Below are 16,473 nucleotides of genomic sequence, written 5' to 3' on the forward strand. Positions count from 1 at the left end.
AGGCTTCGCCACAGCACACCTGAATTTCGTCAAATCTGATCCCCCCCCAAATCCAGGTTTTACCAAGGTAATGCTGCCATGGTTATGGGTAGCAACAGTAATTCTAGTGAATCATTATTAAATTAATTTGCACCCACTGACACCGTGTGTAAATAATATTTGTATGCATTGACTATTGTGTTGAATGTCAATTGCTCACCATCTCTAAGAACACAGACAAACAAAGGCTTAAAAGAGGAGGGGCTATTGATCAGGTTCGGCTTGGGAGGGACGTCGTCACGCGCCTCGACCAATGAGAGCATTTGGAGGAGGGCCTAAGACTGCTCACATGTACCGAAATGGAGAGAGGTTTCAAAATCTTAAAATTTCAAATCTTCTCCAGGCGACGTTGATAGAAGCAACGTTTTTTTTTTTTTACACTATTGTTGTGTTTTAAATCCACACTAGAAAGAAAGAATGTTTGCGTCAGGCCTGATGGTGCCTCACATAAACGCATGATCCCAGTCACTTCCTCTCGGTTAGGCGTACAGACGGTTAACACCGGTATCGGATCTGTACTCGGCAGGAACCCAAAGCCCAGATTCTGCCATCTCTTTTCGGGACTGAACCGTTGTGTCCCCATTCTGCTGGTCACGGCCGCACCACAGTGGCCTTTATTTTAGGTAGGACTCGCTGATTGAATATGACAGGGAGAAAATGAGAGTCTGAGGCCACTGACGCCTCCAGATATTGCCAAATAAGTAGGAGGATGCGTCAGATCAGCCTGTTTCTCCATCTTGTGCTCGTTACCTCATTAGCTACATTTTCCTCATTAATTTCACTTGTAGGAAGGTACGTGGGGAGGGGGCTCATCAACCTTGCACAGAGAGACTATCTTAGACAGCCATGTCACCCTAAATTGTGCTGGCCTGGTTACCAAAGGAATTGTAAACGGGAAAAGATTTGCTTTTTGGCGTAATATTACTCCTGGAAAATCGCTTTCATGTTGTGCCATATTTTGCCACGTGTCGTGCTGAAATATCCAGAGTTTAGTGCAGCAATTGTATGCTTTCATAAAAGCCACTACTTCAGCACAGATGGATACATTTAAGAAAAAGACGTCTCTTCCTGCTGCGGGAGACAATAGAGAGAAAGTGAATTAAGGAACACAAGCACAAAAAGGCACCATCTGCACAGATCAATTAAGCCAACGAGGCCGACTACGTGTTAATGCATTTGAAGGGAACGCATGATGTGCGATGCCATTGTCATCTTTTCCCGTCAATCTCAGTTATAACGGCGATCACTCCGAATCGAGTGAAAATGAGAGATGAATTTAATAACACCTGGGTACGGCAACCCTGCTTGGAATTTCATTGAAAGATTTGTTTTAGCACTTAGCCCCATGAATTACAAATTCAAAGTCAATTATTTGGGGTGTCCTATTGGAGCAAAGACAACACATTCAGCTCAGAATTCAAAAGTCCTGTGTACTTACATGCATCTTACTTTTTAAGCCTATATACAAAAACACATCAAGCCTCATTTCAACATAATACACAAACTAATCGCTTTTCAGTCCCGCTGAGATTTTTCTATTCATGGCAAAGCTTCCTGCTTCTCGGAGCACAAGAAAGCTCTCAAACACAGCGGCGATGGGGGTCTCATAGTTTCCCGTTGAAACATTAGAATGATCAAAAAGGGGCCAATTATATGCACAGAATTGTTTTCAAAATGAGGCTACAGCAGATTTGTTTAAATCGCACATGGAGCAATGCCACCAAATTAGGCAAACAGGACTTACAAAAAACAATCCTTGTGAGACATCCTGTGGCAGTACCTTTTTAGGTCACAACTTATGATGAATGACTCCTTTGAGAAATGTGAACACGAGGAGGGGAGAGGAAGGAATTGTTTCCCCTTGGTTTACATATTCATGTGCAAAGGGGTTTTCTTGTTGTTGGTTTTAAGCAGAAAGTACCTCCATACTTGAGGCCAACCGTTCCAGTACGCACCACCCTTTGCACGGGACAGCTGTACGTTTGAACTGGACGTGTGGTTATGCAACACACATCTCGTCAGGTTTGGCATCAGTCAACCTGACCTGGCTAGTTCACTCGTTTCAGTAATTCCACGTGGAGAATGCGTTTTTTTATCCATCGATACATAATGAAGGGAAACACGCATGGCACAAAAGGAAATGTGCCATTAGTGATTTACCTTGCATGTTGTGTTCCATTTTGTTCCCTTGTAAAAGTACTTTTCTTAATGGGTTTGTGGGGGAGAAGGGGGGTGGGAAACACTTTTGTCCTTAATTCGCCAATGCTTTAACTCTAATTTTCCCTTCATCAGCCGAACGCAACAAGTTTAGACATACTCTGGTTTGTTTGGGTGGATTCTGGGAACGATTTACAAGGATGATGTAAAAGTAGAGGAGCCCATTTTTAGGGAACATATGTACCAAAATCCACATTAAAAACAGATATATTGAAGACACAGAACACCGGTGTAGAGACACAGACCTCCCCCATCCAGCTGTAGCTTTATGTTATCATTTAGGAGCAGTTAAAGTACTTTATTAATCCGCCTCGAGGAAATGTCTATCATGGAAACCCCACAAGCAGCACATGCAAACTAAACAGCGAATACTAGATACGTAGAAACCTGACCTGGGGCGGAAGGAAAAATCTGCTGTGCATACGGATGTGCTCCACCTTTGAACATTACCTTTTATTGGTTGCCAGATTAGCTGCTCAAACGAGGGAAACCGACGCTATCAAGCAGGTAGACACCTGAAATTCGCCTTCTGTGTATTGTTCGCTACTCATTCATTAAGGAGCACAGTAATAAAACTTCACTTGGACTGACTTGGACCAGCTTGTCCCTTGTTGTCGGAAGTCAGAATTTATATTCCTATTTTGGCTGGGCGGTATGGCCAGAAAACTCTTATCACAGTATTTTGAAGGATTCTGGCCGTAGCGCGCAACTGGCTGGCGAGTTAGCTTGTTAGCAGGTTAGCTCGTTAGCAGGTTAGCGTGTTAGCTGTTGTGGCTGCTAGTTTTTCCACAAGAGGCAATACCAGTGGCTCGACCAACTTTGCAATAAATGGTTGTCTAACTTGTCAGATTTTTAGAATCAAAAACCTCCCAAACAGACACAACTCCTCTCCTGGGTTAACCCCAACCATCTAATGGTAGCAGTACCAGCTAATGGTAGCCGTACCTCTTATGTACAAGTGACTGACAGCCTCTAAATTGATGTCATTTTCAAGGGCCTCTGCAATTACGCTACATTTGCCTTTTACAACGTGGGTATCTCCCATCTGAGTTTGCACGGTTGAGTTCAAGCGGGGCACGAGAGCGTGACTGAAAACACGCTAAAGATGCTCTACTAGTGAAGTGGCTGCACATCATTCCAACGGGACCGTTTTTAAATCAACAGTACCGGTGGGCCTTTCGTATGCGACGAGAACCGATCTCACACAGATTTTCCTCACAACATCACACAACCCGATATGCCGGAATAATAAATGAGAAGAGACAACGGAGGAATCCCCTCTCCATCTTTTATCTTGCAGAACCTTTCTCTAGCGGGCCTCTGTGGGCCACAACTGTGGGAGATCAGGGCTGAATAACAGTGTATATCTTAGGTTGACATCTTCTGAAAAGGATTTCACATATTAATGTGGCTCCTGGGTAAACTGTGCTCCTCTCGCATACGACATATCTACTGTAGCATGATGGCGTGGTGTTTAAGCTTGAGGAAAAAAAGGCTTATCAAAAGATTGCAGCTTTTCCCCCCTTAACTTAAGAGGGGGTGCACAGGTGTGTCTGCACGATACCAAATAGACAAGAAATTAAAACATAAAATTCATATCTGTGCTATCAATCTTAGCGATTCCTCTTTTATTGCGGTGGGACAACGCCACGAAAAGGCATTTTGTTATGCTCGTCGAACCAATAATGAGAACGTTGCCGATGCTCGCGCTCAACGAGGACATTCTTTTTTTTTTCTCCTTCATTTTACTAAAGAAAATATGCAACACAATTATGAGTGTGATCCAGATTCAGCCGTGTTACACAAGATGCTACATTACCGCCTTAACAAACATCTGATGTTCTGTGCATACCGACAAGAGACAGATACAGCGTGAACTAATAACGCCTTCAGCCATAATTAACTGCAGAAGACGGAGCACCTGCTATACTTAAACACGGGCGAGTTTAGCTCGCTGACTTGACTTCCAAAATCCTCCCTGGTATGATTTAGATGCGACCAAAACAGCGATTTATGCATGCTTTTTTGACAGTGACACCTTGACCGCTTCATTCAGTAAAGGCAAACATAGCATATCTTATTCTTAAAAGAAAATGTAGATGTTTGTGGGGTGGAAACTTTGCAATTCGGTTAAGATTCAAACCGTATCTCTGTTGTTAAAAATAAAATGAACGACGTTACACGGTCAAGATGAATTCTGCATTTCGACCAATGATGAATATTAGCTGTCTTTCATTATACTCGCTTTAAATAAAACAAGAGAAGCCAACCTGGAGTCTATCAACTGCGTTTTTGAGCTCTCAATTGTTACTTCCCAAATGCCAAATTGTGTTCTGCGTACCGACCTGCCTTGAAATATCTTCAGTAACAGATGCTGCGAGTTGCATATTTCTAAACTCAACAAAAGAATCATGAAAAATGGTGTATATGTTCTGAATTACCAGCATGTGTGTTTTGAAGCCCCAGGCTGTGCTTCCCCATATGTCTCATTCAAATTCATCTTAATCGGAGTGTTTTCATAACCGGACGAAAGGGCTCAGCGCATGCTTGAAAAAGACGAAAAATAAATAAATACTAATAAAGCATAAGAGGGCTTTGACTGTGGGCTTGTAATTTAACATCCCGGCGTTATTGTGAAGGTTTTGTTGATTCCATAGTTCGACAGATCTTTCATTCCCAACCGCCAGGAAAAGTCGGGGGACAGTGACATTCCATACCATAATTCTTTGTGAGGCATCGATGTAATTACTTAACAATCATGACTATTTTTCAGTTTGTGCTAATCAGAAAGCCCCGTTATTTCCATTCGAGTATCCGGCCAGATTTGAAAAAAAAAAAAAAATAAATAAAATGAGGTGAACAAACAAAAAGGAAACAAAAATGTAAATTAGGTATGATTTCCACTTGTCCTTGAGCGAACACAATGACTCAACTTGTTCACAGTTGCAGCACCTCCGGGCACTCGCGTCCTTCAAGGTTACCAAGGACGAAAAAACACAGGAAGGATTTGCTCGAGCCCCGCGAAAGTGGGAGGCTGGTATCGAACAGACATCTGCCAGCACATCGAGAACCGGCCGCATTTGCCGGACCCGTTCATTTGATTCGTGCCGAGCAACTTTGGAAAAAGAGTTGCAATACATCTTAATGCAATGCCATCTTGATAGTGCGCGTGGTGAGATAGACAACGGCACAGTGACTAATAGTGAGGAGAAGAGCTCAGACAGCTGTAATCTTCTATTGCTCCCCGACGGAGAAACAACGGCACATTAGGAGCCAGGAAATATCAATTTCTGCATGCATTTGAGCCAGGATCTTTGATATTTCAATTAGACTGTCAAACACTGATCCGATTATAAAAATGTCAAGCAAGAAAAAAACAGAAAAAATAAAAGGTTCACTACGTGGTTTGTTTTGATGAAGCCAGTGGTTGTTATTACAGGACTATTAGTATCGTCAATATGTTTTATATCTGCGGCCACAGAGCAAATAAATCATACACAAAACAAAAGAAATCTTACTTGGCTCCACATATTTTAAAATATAGACTGTGTAAAGGCAAACATCCTTAATGATGATGTTAATTGTGGTTAAAAACAATTTATTTTGGAGGCTTCCTTTGACGCTGACCTCGTAAATAACCCCCCTAAATCTACTCTGGCCGGGCCGCTCTCGCCCTTCATTTCCTGTCTGAGCTACACTGTTTCTTATCTAATAAAATATCCCCCCCCCAAAAAAAGAAAGCCCCTAAAAATACCCTCAACCGGTTTGGAATGAAAATCCACTTCTACAACATACAGATTCTTCTAGGAAAGATACTACCTGACAGAAGTAATGATAAATATTATGAAATGGGAAAGGTTACGCAACAAGCCTCGAGTGACTTGCCCATTCGATAAGGACAGATGTGCAACAAGTGTAGAGAACTTTGCCGTTCCTGAGCAGTAAGGCCACAATTCAGAGAGAAATGATGATTAGATGTCAGACCTTAAAATGTCAGCGCTCCCTTCTCAGGGTGAAGCCCTGTCAGATCTGAAGAGTGTGACATAACTCTGCCAAAAATGACCTACAGGCTACAATACAGTGTTTATGTACGCATCTGTAGCTTTGAAAGCTTCTGTATCTCTCTCTGGATAGAACACAAGAGGGTTGGGCCCAAACAATGGTCATTACACATGACGAATGACGCATTCCACTAAACGTGCTTCAGAAACCTGGATTTTCACTCCGGCATGTAAACACATTAAAATGCAAACCGAGAATATTGGACATTTTCACAAGGATAATTTGTAGAAGCTGCTGAAAAAAAGTTGAATAACTTTAACAGAAAGAATGTCCTTTATCTAAGAAAGAAAAGTATTTTGCAATCAATAATCCAGTTGCAGCACAGAAGTAGCCGCGAGTTGATACTTCGGAATGAGCATGAGGTCGTCAAGTTTAGTTCAACCAAGATCCTTATCAAATAACTTACGGTTTACTTCGCTTAAAGCGCCTTCGAATGAGGCATCGCACCAGCTGCAGGAACAACTCCCAGGTGCGAGTATATTTGTATGTGCAACACAGTTCATAAAGGCAAGTTCATTTAAACCTCAACTTTCAAGTTACCAAACTGCTCCACATTCTGCATCAAATTATGTCTGTGTCATAACCTGCTTCTACGCGCTGCTTGTTGTTGTTGTTGTTGTTGTCAGCGTGTGTATTGGTGCTTTTACCGCCAGCCTTGTCTCCTCTGTTCACAACACAGGGCCCACTGCACACAGTATATAACACTTTGTGCCCCTAAATGTATTTGGACATGTGTGTGTGTCTTATTGTAAATAACTCATTTTTAAAACTAGTAGAAATAATACTCGCAAAAGTCCATTTGGTTAAGTAAAGCCTCCATTACTGAGCCGTTGTAAAATTGGCCGAAACACTCAAAGCTCCCCAACAATAATAAAACAAGAGGAGACAAATTACTGGCAAATTAAAATAAGATCCACCTTCCAACTAAAAGCCGTTTTATCTCTTTACCAATCACACTTGAGCTCAAAAATGTCGATTGAAATGGACAACAGATCTTTAAATGACTTGCTATGTCCTACACAGATTTCAGTGCCCTGAAGTGCGAATCCTTCTTCTCTTTTGAAAATACTGGGGAAACAAATACTCCTCCGTCTATGGTTGCCTTCAGCCGAGGTAGCACAGCAATGATTCCATTTCCCAAACTATGCTGGCATATCTGGATATCAGCGCCATGCCGAGCAGAAATCCCTGACGAATACAATCTCAGCTGAACCCTGTCTAATCCATCAGTGCAGACATCTCTCAAAAGAAAAGAGGAAAATGACTAGCGTCCTTAATTATTCATCTACTAACAAATTTCAAAAGGGCCAGTAGAATCCACAATAGTTGGAGTTCTCCATGGGTGTGTGTGTGTGTGTGCGTCTGTGGATCCATTAGCTCATCTTTTCAAATAAATTAAAATATTACTTACTAAGCTAAACACATTTATATTAGTAATGGATTGATAATAAACTGCTAAATATATATACACATATCTATAACCAAAAAATTTTTTATCACGGTAACTGTTGGCAGCATAACATGCTTGCCGTTTAGGGAGTTGTTTTATTCTGCTTTAGTTTAGCTCTTCAACGTGGGGGGGGGGCAGGACTTCTAAGTGCTGTGTCCCGCACATACAGTATCAGTGCATCTGGCGCGATACGACGCGATATCTGCGGGGGTCAAAACAGAAGCGGGGGCGGCCTGAGACAGCGTGCCCTTCACTGGAACATGAGACGTGTGAGATGTGCGCACGCTGCACATGTGGCTGTGTCGCGGCTGGTGGGGAGGGGAGGGTGGAGATGCATGTCAGCGCCATTCAGCCAGAGAAGTGAAAGTGAACACAAATAGTATTCACCCTGGAGTTGTGTGTTTATTTTATTTTTATTTTTTTTTATTGCTACGCTCAGTGTTGAAGGGACCATCACGCATTTAGCCCGTATGCGCGACCTTGATCCACGCAGTCTGTTTAACTTAGAAGGTGTTCGAGCACAAGGCCTGGCGGGCAGTGAAAAGTCACACCGTTGTGGCGGGGAGGAATAAACACTTATGTGGGTGTGTGGATGGCATTAACTCACCGTCTTTGAGTCTAATTCGTGGTGTTGTTGAGCTAAGACTTTATCTACACTGGCGGCGTCTGTAAACGTTACGAACCCAAATCCTCTGCAAAAAAAAAAAAAAAAAAAAGACACAGAAGGAGAACGTCAGAAATGCACACGCTGCAAAATATGTTTCTGCAATACATGTTAGTTCACGTGCAAATACTAAAACCACGGCAGAGACAACACTGTGCATGCTTTTTCACGTGACCTTATTATCCTTAAGATATTTTCCGAGCAAACATGTACAAAATATATATAATAATAAAAAAATTAAATAACAACCAAAAAGGAGAGCGTGCCGGTCCGTCCTGTGGCCGATCCGGAACAGAGACGGAGCGCGCGGCGGGTCGTTACGACGGGAGACGACGGCACACCAACATTGCGGTGCAGTCACAAAGTCAATGTCAAATTGCAGGCGGCTGCAGCTTTACAGCAGTGAGCGTTTAAGCTTATCTGGCTCGCTGGGAAACCACACGCAGGCGCGGACACAGCGACACACACATACGCGCGCGCGCACGCACACACACACACGGACACAACACATGCACGGCGGATTAACACGGGCAAAGTGAGCGATACCGTCACATGCACCGGGGAGGGGAAAAGTAGGAGGAAAAGCCCGGCGTTTTTACCTTGAGCGTTTTGTCGTGGGGTCTCTCATCACCATACATTCTCTTATTTCTCCGAATTTACTAAAATAGTCTCTAAGGCTGTCTGTGGATAGAGAACAAAAAACATGTCGGGGAAGGGGAGAGAGGGGGGGGGGGTGTTATTTGACAGAAACATATGGCTATGCTGTTGTCACTGCATTTCAAACAAGAACACACACACACACAGTAATACAACATTTAAAAAGAAAAACCCCGCGATGCGCATAGGGGTCGAATAGAGGACTTCATGTGGACGGAGATCAAGAATAACATGGTGCGCACACACACACACGCACACACACACACTAGTGAGATATCCCGTACAGTACACTGCTGCACGGTGCACATTCGCACATTACACCCGCCGCCGCCGCCGCGGCCACAAACGAGCACTCAGTCACAGCGACAAAACAACACGGAATACCGGGACACGGCGGAACAGAGAACAACAGTGTCTCACCTGGTGAGGTTTGCCAGCTGAGGCCACCGATAAACATTTTACTGTAAGGGGAAAACACAACAGAAGTGAGTCCAGATGTCAGTTCGGCCATTTTGACGACTAACTACTTCTAAAAGCGACCTTAAGGGATAAAAGCGAGACTGTGGAAACGCGCTGGCGCTTAGCAAATGTATAAATATAGATATAGTCTCGCTACATAAAAGGGGGGGGGGGGACACTCTCGCTACAAAAGCTGAAGGGGGGGCTTTCAACTGAACGTGGAAACGGACCCGTGCACGGTTTAAGTGCGTACTGTGGGGGGACGAATCCAGCACGGCAGTCGAAGTCCTCGCTTAAGATGTTGTAACGTGAAAGAAAGAAAGAAAAAAAAAGCAACAAAACAAAACAAACAAAAAAAAAAAAACGGACCGTAGAATACGTTTGGAAAGATTCTTACCCCGGGTCATGTTGTGAATCATTTAGGCTTCCGGATGTGGCTTGACTCCCGTCTGCTTCCATATCTATTTCAAACTATAGGCTGGGACTACAGTAACAGTGACAGACACACACAGATACGGGCAGGAGATATGCAAAGCCCCGCTATGAGAATATTACTGAGCCGGGAATGAAAGCGTCACACGTGGGATCAGCTCAGCCCCCTGCTCCCTCCCTCCCTCTCTCAGCACGCGCTACCTTGGCCCACAGGGGGCGGAGCCTGCCTCTGTCACCTAACCAATCCAATTGACGTCAATTCAGGCAATCTGCAAACCAATCCTCCGATTTGTCATTTAATTAAGCACTAAGCCACTGGAGGTGAAAGTGGCTTAATGCTCTTCTAAATCAATGGACACATAGCATTTAAATAAAAAAATAAATTAAAAAAAGCTCTGTCCAAGAAAGGGTCCTCTTAATTAGCGATGTTTGCTTATTATAATCCCGCCGACAGGTGAGCCTTTACAAAGATTACTTTGTACTAATTTAATAACTTGTTATTCCTCCGACGCGCAATATCGTCCCTCAGACAGAAGCGAAGATAATGGGTTAATTCCTCATACATGTTAATATTGAAACGATCCTGATTGTATATGGCTTGCAAGGGTTTTACAATTATTAAATATTTGAAATGAAATTCTGCACTTTATGACTTTAAAATGGTGATTCACACAGATGACACAGCATATTCACATTGGAGATGATTTTTATTAAGGTCATTTAACCCATCTTATCTTGGTGTACATTTAATGGTCCTTTCAGCTCTAAAAAGGATCAATGCAATGCTACAGCATCAACAATGCAATGTTATAATGTTAATATAAACAACAACATGTACATTTAAATATGTTTAAGTTACAGCTCAGAATATGCAGAGTATCAGAATTCGAAATGAGTTAAAAGGTGCCCAACACACATTAGGCATTGAGGTGAACCTTTATGAAAGCCAACAAAGAATAACCAGCAGACATCAATACAGTTATCTATACATGCAGTGGATTGATTAGCCATTTTTTAATGTAGATTACCTGTAATGAGCTGCAAGGGGGCAGAGCTGGCATGTTGAGATAATCTGCCTCTGCCCTCTGGTGACCCCGAGGAAGAAGACGAGGAAGGCAAAGAAAGGAATGTGTAAACAAACGTGCACAACATTTCACGGTGGGTTAATATATGTTTTCGGTACACATTTTCTTACACAGTGCTATCTATAGAATACAAGAAAAGGAAATCTCATGTACAAATTATGCTTTAAATTATGCATTATACATTTTCTTGCATCCGCGCCACATTTCCGCTCACAGAACTCGATAGACAAAAAGACAATACATTCTCTATAAATGCACTTTCCATTTGTCGTGGCACAAGAATAATTACAACAAAACGTCCCAAGCTCCGCGTGAAACGTGACTAGTGATCCTGTTTCATTATTCACAGTTTTCTTTTTTTAACAGGCCCGTCTGTGCTGACTGTTCGGGGCACTACCAGAGGGGATTTCTTATCTAGCCAAGCAGCATGTTTTTGAAACAATGACTAAGATAAACCACAAATAACATGACTTTTGACAGTTTAACAGCTAGGACTCTGTCATTAGTTTGGGGACACCCCACGTTGTGACTGTCTTTATCTGTGAAACAAATTAATGGAGGCAAATGGTGGCCAGTCCTTGTAGCTCCGGAGTCTCAAAGAAAATGAAGATTTGTCACTTTACTTACCTTCTACGCACCATTTTTCTGTTCCATGTCATTTAGTGAAACATTTAAGATTATATTGCTGTTGCAAGTTTCAAAAGTTGTCAAATGTGTGACGGTACCCTACAGCATGTGCCTCCAACGTGACGGTGGATAAGGAGAAAAAATTGCATCCACTCATGCAGCAGCAGAGATAGAAAGAGAGAGAAGAATGAGGGAGGCTATAAATTGATGCAGGAATATGAGCTCTGTAGAACAACACGCTTTAAAACGATCACAAGGTGTGCAAAAATACAGTGGATTTAACACATGAAGAGCAACTTGTTTTATGCTCAAATAAAAACACTGGGGTCTCCGGTTCCACAGTGGGGTTGTGCATTATTCCGCCTTTTGAACATTGTTATCAATGCTTTTCTCTTTGCTGTTGTTGCTCCGTGAAGAGTGCAAAGTCAAACGTGACAGAAAGGTAACATCAGGTGTGACGTTTTTATAATATACGATCACGGCTTGTGAACCAGGTTTGGACCAAAGCAAACCTCCCTTTTCTGTTTCCGATCTATCGCATTTCAACAACAGACCTTTCATGTGTTTTGGATAGTACTTTAGTTAAACGTTCAAGCTCGTCTTTTCACACCGATTGAAGGAGCAAAATGTATAGATTTCTAAATAAAACAGTGTTCTCCTTTAATCTGAGCAGCCACCACCGCCTGATGAAAGTGCCCAAAACGCTAATGCTTCTTTAAGCAACCTTAGGCTCTCTGACAGCGATGCTTTCAGAGCAGCTGAGCGTTAAGTATCAAATGAGGAGGAAAGAGAAGGCGTGTATCTTTTTTTTTCTTCTACAAAGTATGAACAAACAGATTTCCTTGAAACTGAACATCACCGCAGCGTAGAAGCGTTTCTAATAAAGGTGGCAGCTGTTGAAGACATTCTGATCATTGAAGGGGATGACGAGTAAGAAGAAATAGACACCTTTTCTTTTATATCCCGCATGCTTTGAACTCATCTGTGTGTTGAATAATAATTCAACCTTCGCTTTAGAATCAAGGACAATGCAACGATTTCTGGAATCACACAGTTGCATCAGTGCAATTGTGGCTTGCATTCAGTGCTGAAAGATGAACCGCATCTCAATAGAGAGGAAATTCAGCATGCAAAAAAAACAAAACAGAAAAGGAGAAGACGAAGAAGCTCGTAACTATCCGAGCCTTTGCATGAAGACTGGATGATTTGGAGATGGAGAAGTCAAATTGATAGTGTGTGAAAGCTGTGGGGGGAAAAGAAAGTGAGAGAAGCAATAGACTCGCTGACAGTGTTATGAGATGTTGTTTTCAGAAGAGGCATCCTGTTTCCTGTTGCAGTAATCATTTTACACCCTCAGAATCCTCACTTGACCTTGGAGAAATTGTTCGTGGATTATGTATAACCCCTTTTGTTCCACACTGATTCCTACATATAATCTGTTTGTGAATCACAAAGATATATTAACCTTTGAATGTGTGTTTATGATAGCGAAACTTGAAGTCTTTGAGTATTTTGTCATTTTGCTACACAATTTGCATGATTTTCACAGAGGCTTCCCATCTGTTTTCAGCATGCAAAGGAATCCGATATGTATCAATCCAGCACTAAAAGATCAGATCAGACTAAACACCTTCTATCACTTCCATGAATTTGTTTGGAATATAATTCAAACGCTCTTGAGACGTCGGTAATTTGATCTCTTAAATTTTGTGAATGATTTCACATTGATCTCGGTGGACCTCTGGAGGGCCTATTACAGTGAAATTCAAAATCCAGAAGAAAAAGCTTTTGAGAAGGCTACAGATGTGCACAAATTGTCTCCCTCTAGTGTCCTCTTCCGCCTGCTTCTTCGTTGCTGCATGAGCTAAAGCACCTCTCAGACTGAAGGGAAGGAGCCAGACCGAGACATGCATAATTGACAGTCCTATTTCAGGAATTAGCCACCCACCAAACTGCAGCCGACCAGCTCGCTCATCTCGCCTAGGATGGCTCAGCCTTTTGTGCGGGTACATTTTGGACACACTTGCTAATAAACCGATGACTTTAATGAATTCCATGTTCTGCTCTCGTTGTGGATTTGTACCTTTCCAATGAGTGGTTGTGTAAGAACGTAGCCGACTGATTGTGATATGTGAGGATCACTGGGACCGCGTGCGATTGTTACCGCACAGAGAAGCTGTTTGAAGTCAGATCAGTGGGGACGGATGTTCTGGTGATGAGTGATTTCTCTCCCCCATTATGCCCTCTGTAACTACGCAGATGAGTTAATTAAGCTCTGCCAGAGGCTACGCAATAATATTCCAGGTAGATGGGCCACTGTGATACTCAGACGTCCACGTTATTAAAAAGAACTAAAACGTAATATTTACTGTTGAACAATCAGGGACTTCTCAAAGACTGCAAACTTCCCTTGTAAAAGTCGAAATATTCTGTAATCCCCTGTACTTAGTGTCCCAAAAGCAGCTCTTGGCACCACAACGTAGCTCGCGGTACTGCCGAGAGTCACGGATCGGAACACATCTGCAGAATCTCTCCAACTACACCCATTTCTGTTCTAACAATAAAGGCCGAACAAGTCTCCTTCTTTTTTTTTTTTACCTCAGTATTAAAACACCATTTGCATGTGGGCCTCTGGCACAAGTGGGCGATGACGACATCATTTACCTGCTCCACTGGGCTGGGAGATAAGCTCATGCCCCTGCTGCTCCCCGGAATGTTCTGGCTGCCGTTCTGAACGACTCCAGAGAGAGCCGTGTGTTACAGATGATGACAAGTGGCATTAAAGCACCGCGAGGAGCCATCCTATCACCTGTACAGTCAGCAGTGCGGAGGAAGATGTGCATGTTGGCCTTTTGGAGAGATTTGTCGAGACAGAGGGAGCGGCGGGATCCCCCCCCCCCTGCAGAGAGACCCAGTCATGTAAGTTAGATCAATCTTTTAGGGGGATTCTGAGCTTGATTTCGAGCTCCACAAATCTTGTTTCCTGCCATTCTCTGTCTGAGTACATTTTGTTGAAATCCTCCTCGGGACAGCTGTGCAAAATGCTCTCCGGTTTGTCATGCAAATTTACTGCACACGCTCAACAGCGTTGAGGGCTGAACTCATTGATGCACAGCACAGCTGCATTTGTTGTTGCTCTACGGATAAACCGACGCACAAGAAGCCTTCAGATTGCTACTCCGAAGAACTACGTTGTACCCGGTTTCGTTCACTTTCTCTGAGTTTGTTTATATGTGCACATGCTATGCCTCAGACATTTCTTTTATATCTTCCTCAGGCTCACAACGGCAAAATAAGCAGACCTTTCTGGACACAGCAGCTAAGTGGTGCTTTCGGTCCTCCAGCTAATTCTATGTTTTTTCCATCAGCCTTTTCTCTCTCCTTTCCTTCCTTTTCTTTTTTTTACCTTATTTACTTTCCCCCTAACTGGCTGCCACCATTTATTCTCCCAGTTGCCAACAACTTCCTATTCTACAACCACCGACCTTAACACTGACCTTGCCTTGTCTGTGCCAGTGAGACGAGAGCGAGAGATACCATAACCCCCCCGCCGCCCCCCACCCCCGCCCGACTCCTGCTATGCTGCAGGGTTTGAATTTTTTGCCTGTCTCATCAGTCCTCCGTCTGCTGGAGTATGCCTTGTAATTTCTTCCAGATTCTTTCTCGTTTCTCCTTTCAGCTGATCAGTGGCCAGACTGGAAAACATCGCTCGCGGCTCAAAGAGCCGGCGAGCCTCGGCACGCGGACCCTAGCTGTCGATACAGATTAGGTTTATCGGATAAACTTTATCTGCAACATCTGAGCGTCCTTCTGCTGGGCACCAGCCAGATTCTGGTGCACAATTGATATTGTGACGCAGCCTCTAAGGAGGTCGAGATCGTCGGCCATTGTTTCAGCCACAAACAGGCTGCAGTGGCCTTTTCAGGGCATATCAGGGTGCATCTCCTTGTGTGTGAGCTTTGGTCCGTCATGACAGTCCGCATTGAGAGGCATTTTTATTACAAAGTTGTTTTTTTGTGGGATAAAACTCATTTGTTTCAGAACAAAAAAAGCCCAATTTGTATGTGCATTCTAAACATATTAGATTTTTATTCAACGGGTCCTTGAGAAAAAAGGGTAAAGTTGTGTCCTGGGGAGGAACACAATCCTTCAAATAATTGTCTCGGGCTCTAATGTTACGGTATAAACATTCATATCAGTCCCGCCACCACAAGAGGGCACCTAGAGAACATGTAATAAGAACAGGGGCTGATGTCATTAGCGCGTTTGGTGTGTGTGTGTGCGCTCATGGAGGCGGTAAGAAGCGACGCGCCTGTTGTGTTCCTTTTAGGAGAGCCTAATCTACAATCACAACACCTAAAGTGGCCTCATGCCCTCTCACACCAAAGAGAAAGACTGTGTGACCCTTTTCAGACGGCTGTGTGGGGAACAGCTAAAATGCTGCCAAAGTGTTGTTTTCTGGGCTGCCTGTTATTTTAAAAGTTAGAGAAAAAAGGTCCAATTCCATGCTCAGATAGCGTGGGGGTGAGCAATTTAGCTCTGCAAAGCATTGCTCTTCAACAACAAAAGAAAAGGAACTTTTTTTTTGGCAAAGCGCACTGAACGACTTATGAAATAAACTCCTTGCGCACAATCACACAGATTGCCTGCATAAAGACTGCACTACACTATATGTTCTTTAAGCCTCTCTGTATGCCACCGGCTGAACGCTGTGGTACATAAAGCTGATGGAGACTTAAATGTACGAGGAACACAGAGGGCAGTGGGGTTGCTGGGTACAA

General features: G+C 43.2%; 1 protein-coding gene across 18 annotated transcripts in view; it reads right to left on the minus strand.

Annotated features, from left to right (window-relative positions):
• Window positions 1-10,191, minus strand: part of msi2b (musashi RNA-binding protein 2b) — a 206,922-nt gene extending 196,731 nt beyond the window's left edge. For all 18 annotated transcript variants that reach the window (XM_078107409.1, XM_078107408.1, XM_078107399.1 and 15 more), the window contains exons 1-4: window positions 9,946-10,191; window positions 9,510-9,550; window positions 9,032-9,113; window positions 8,376-8,460 (exon numbers count right to left, since the gene is read on the minus strand). In XM_078107409.1, the coding sequence (XP_077963535.1) occupies window positions 8,376-8,460; window positions 9,032-9,113; window positions 9,510-9,550; window positions 9,946-10,007 (270 nt within the window). In that variant the 5' untranslated portion in view covers window positions 10,008-10,191. The remainder of the gene's footprint in view (window positions 1-8,375; window positions 8,461-9,031; window positions 9,114-9,509; window positions 9,551-9,945) is intronic.
• Between the last annotated feature and the right edge of the window lie 6,282 nt (window positions 10,192-16,473).

This window comes from Gasterosteus aculeatus, chromosome 7, assembly GCF_964276395.1.
Source record: "Gasterosteus aculeatus chromosome 7, fGasAcu3.hap1.1, whole genome shotgun sequence".
NCBI classification, from domain to species: domain Eukaryota; kingdom Metazoa; phylum Chordata; class Actinopteri; order Perciformes; family Gasterosteidae; genus Gasterosteus; species Gasterosteus aculeatus.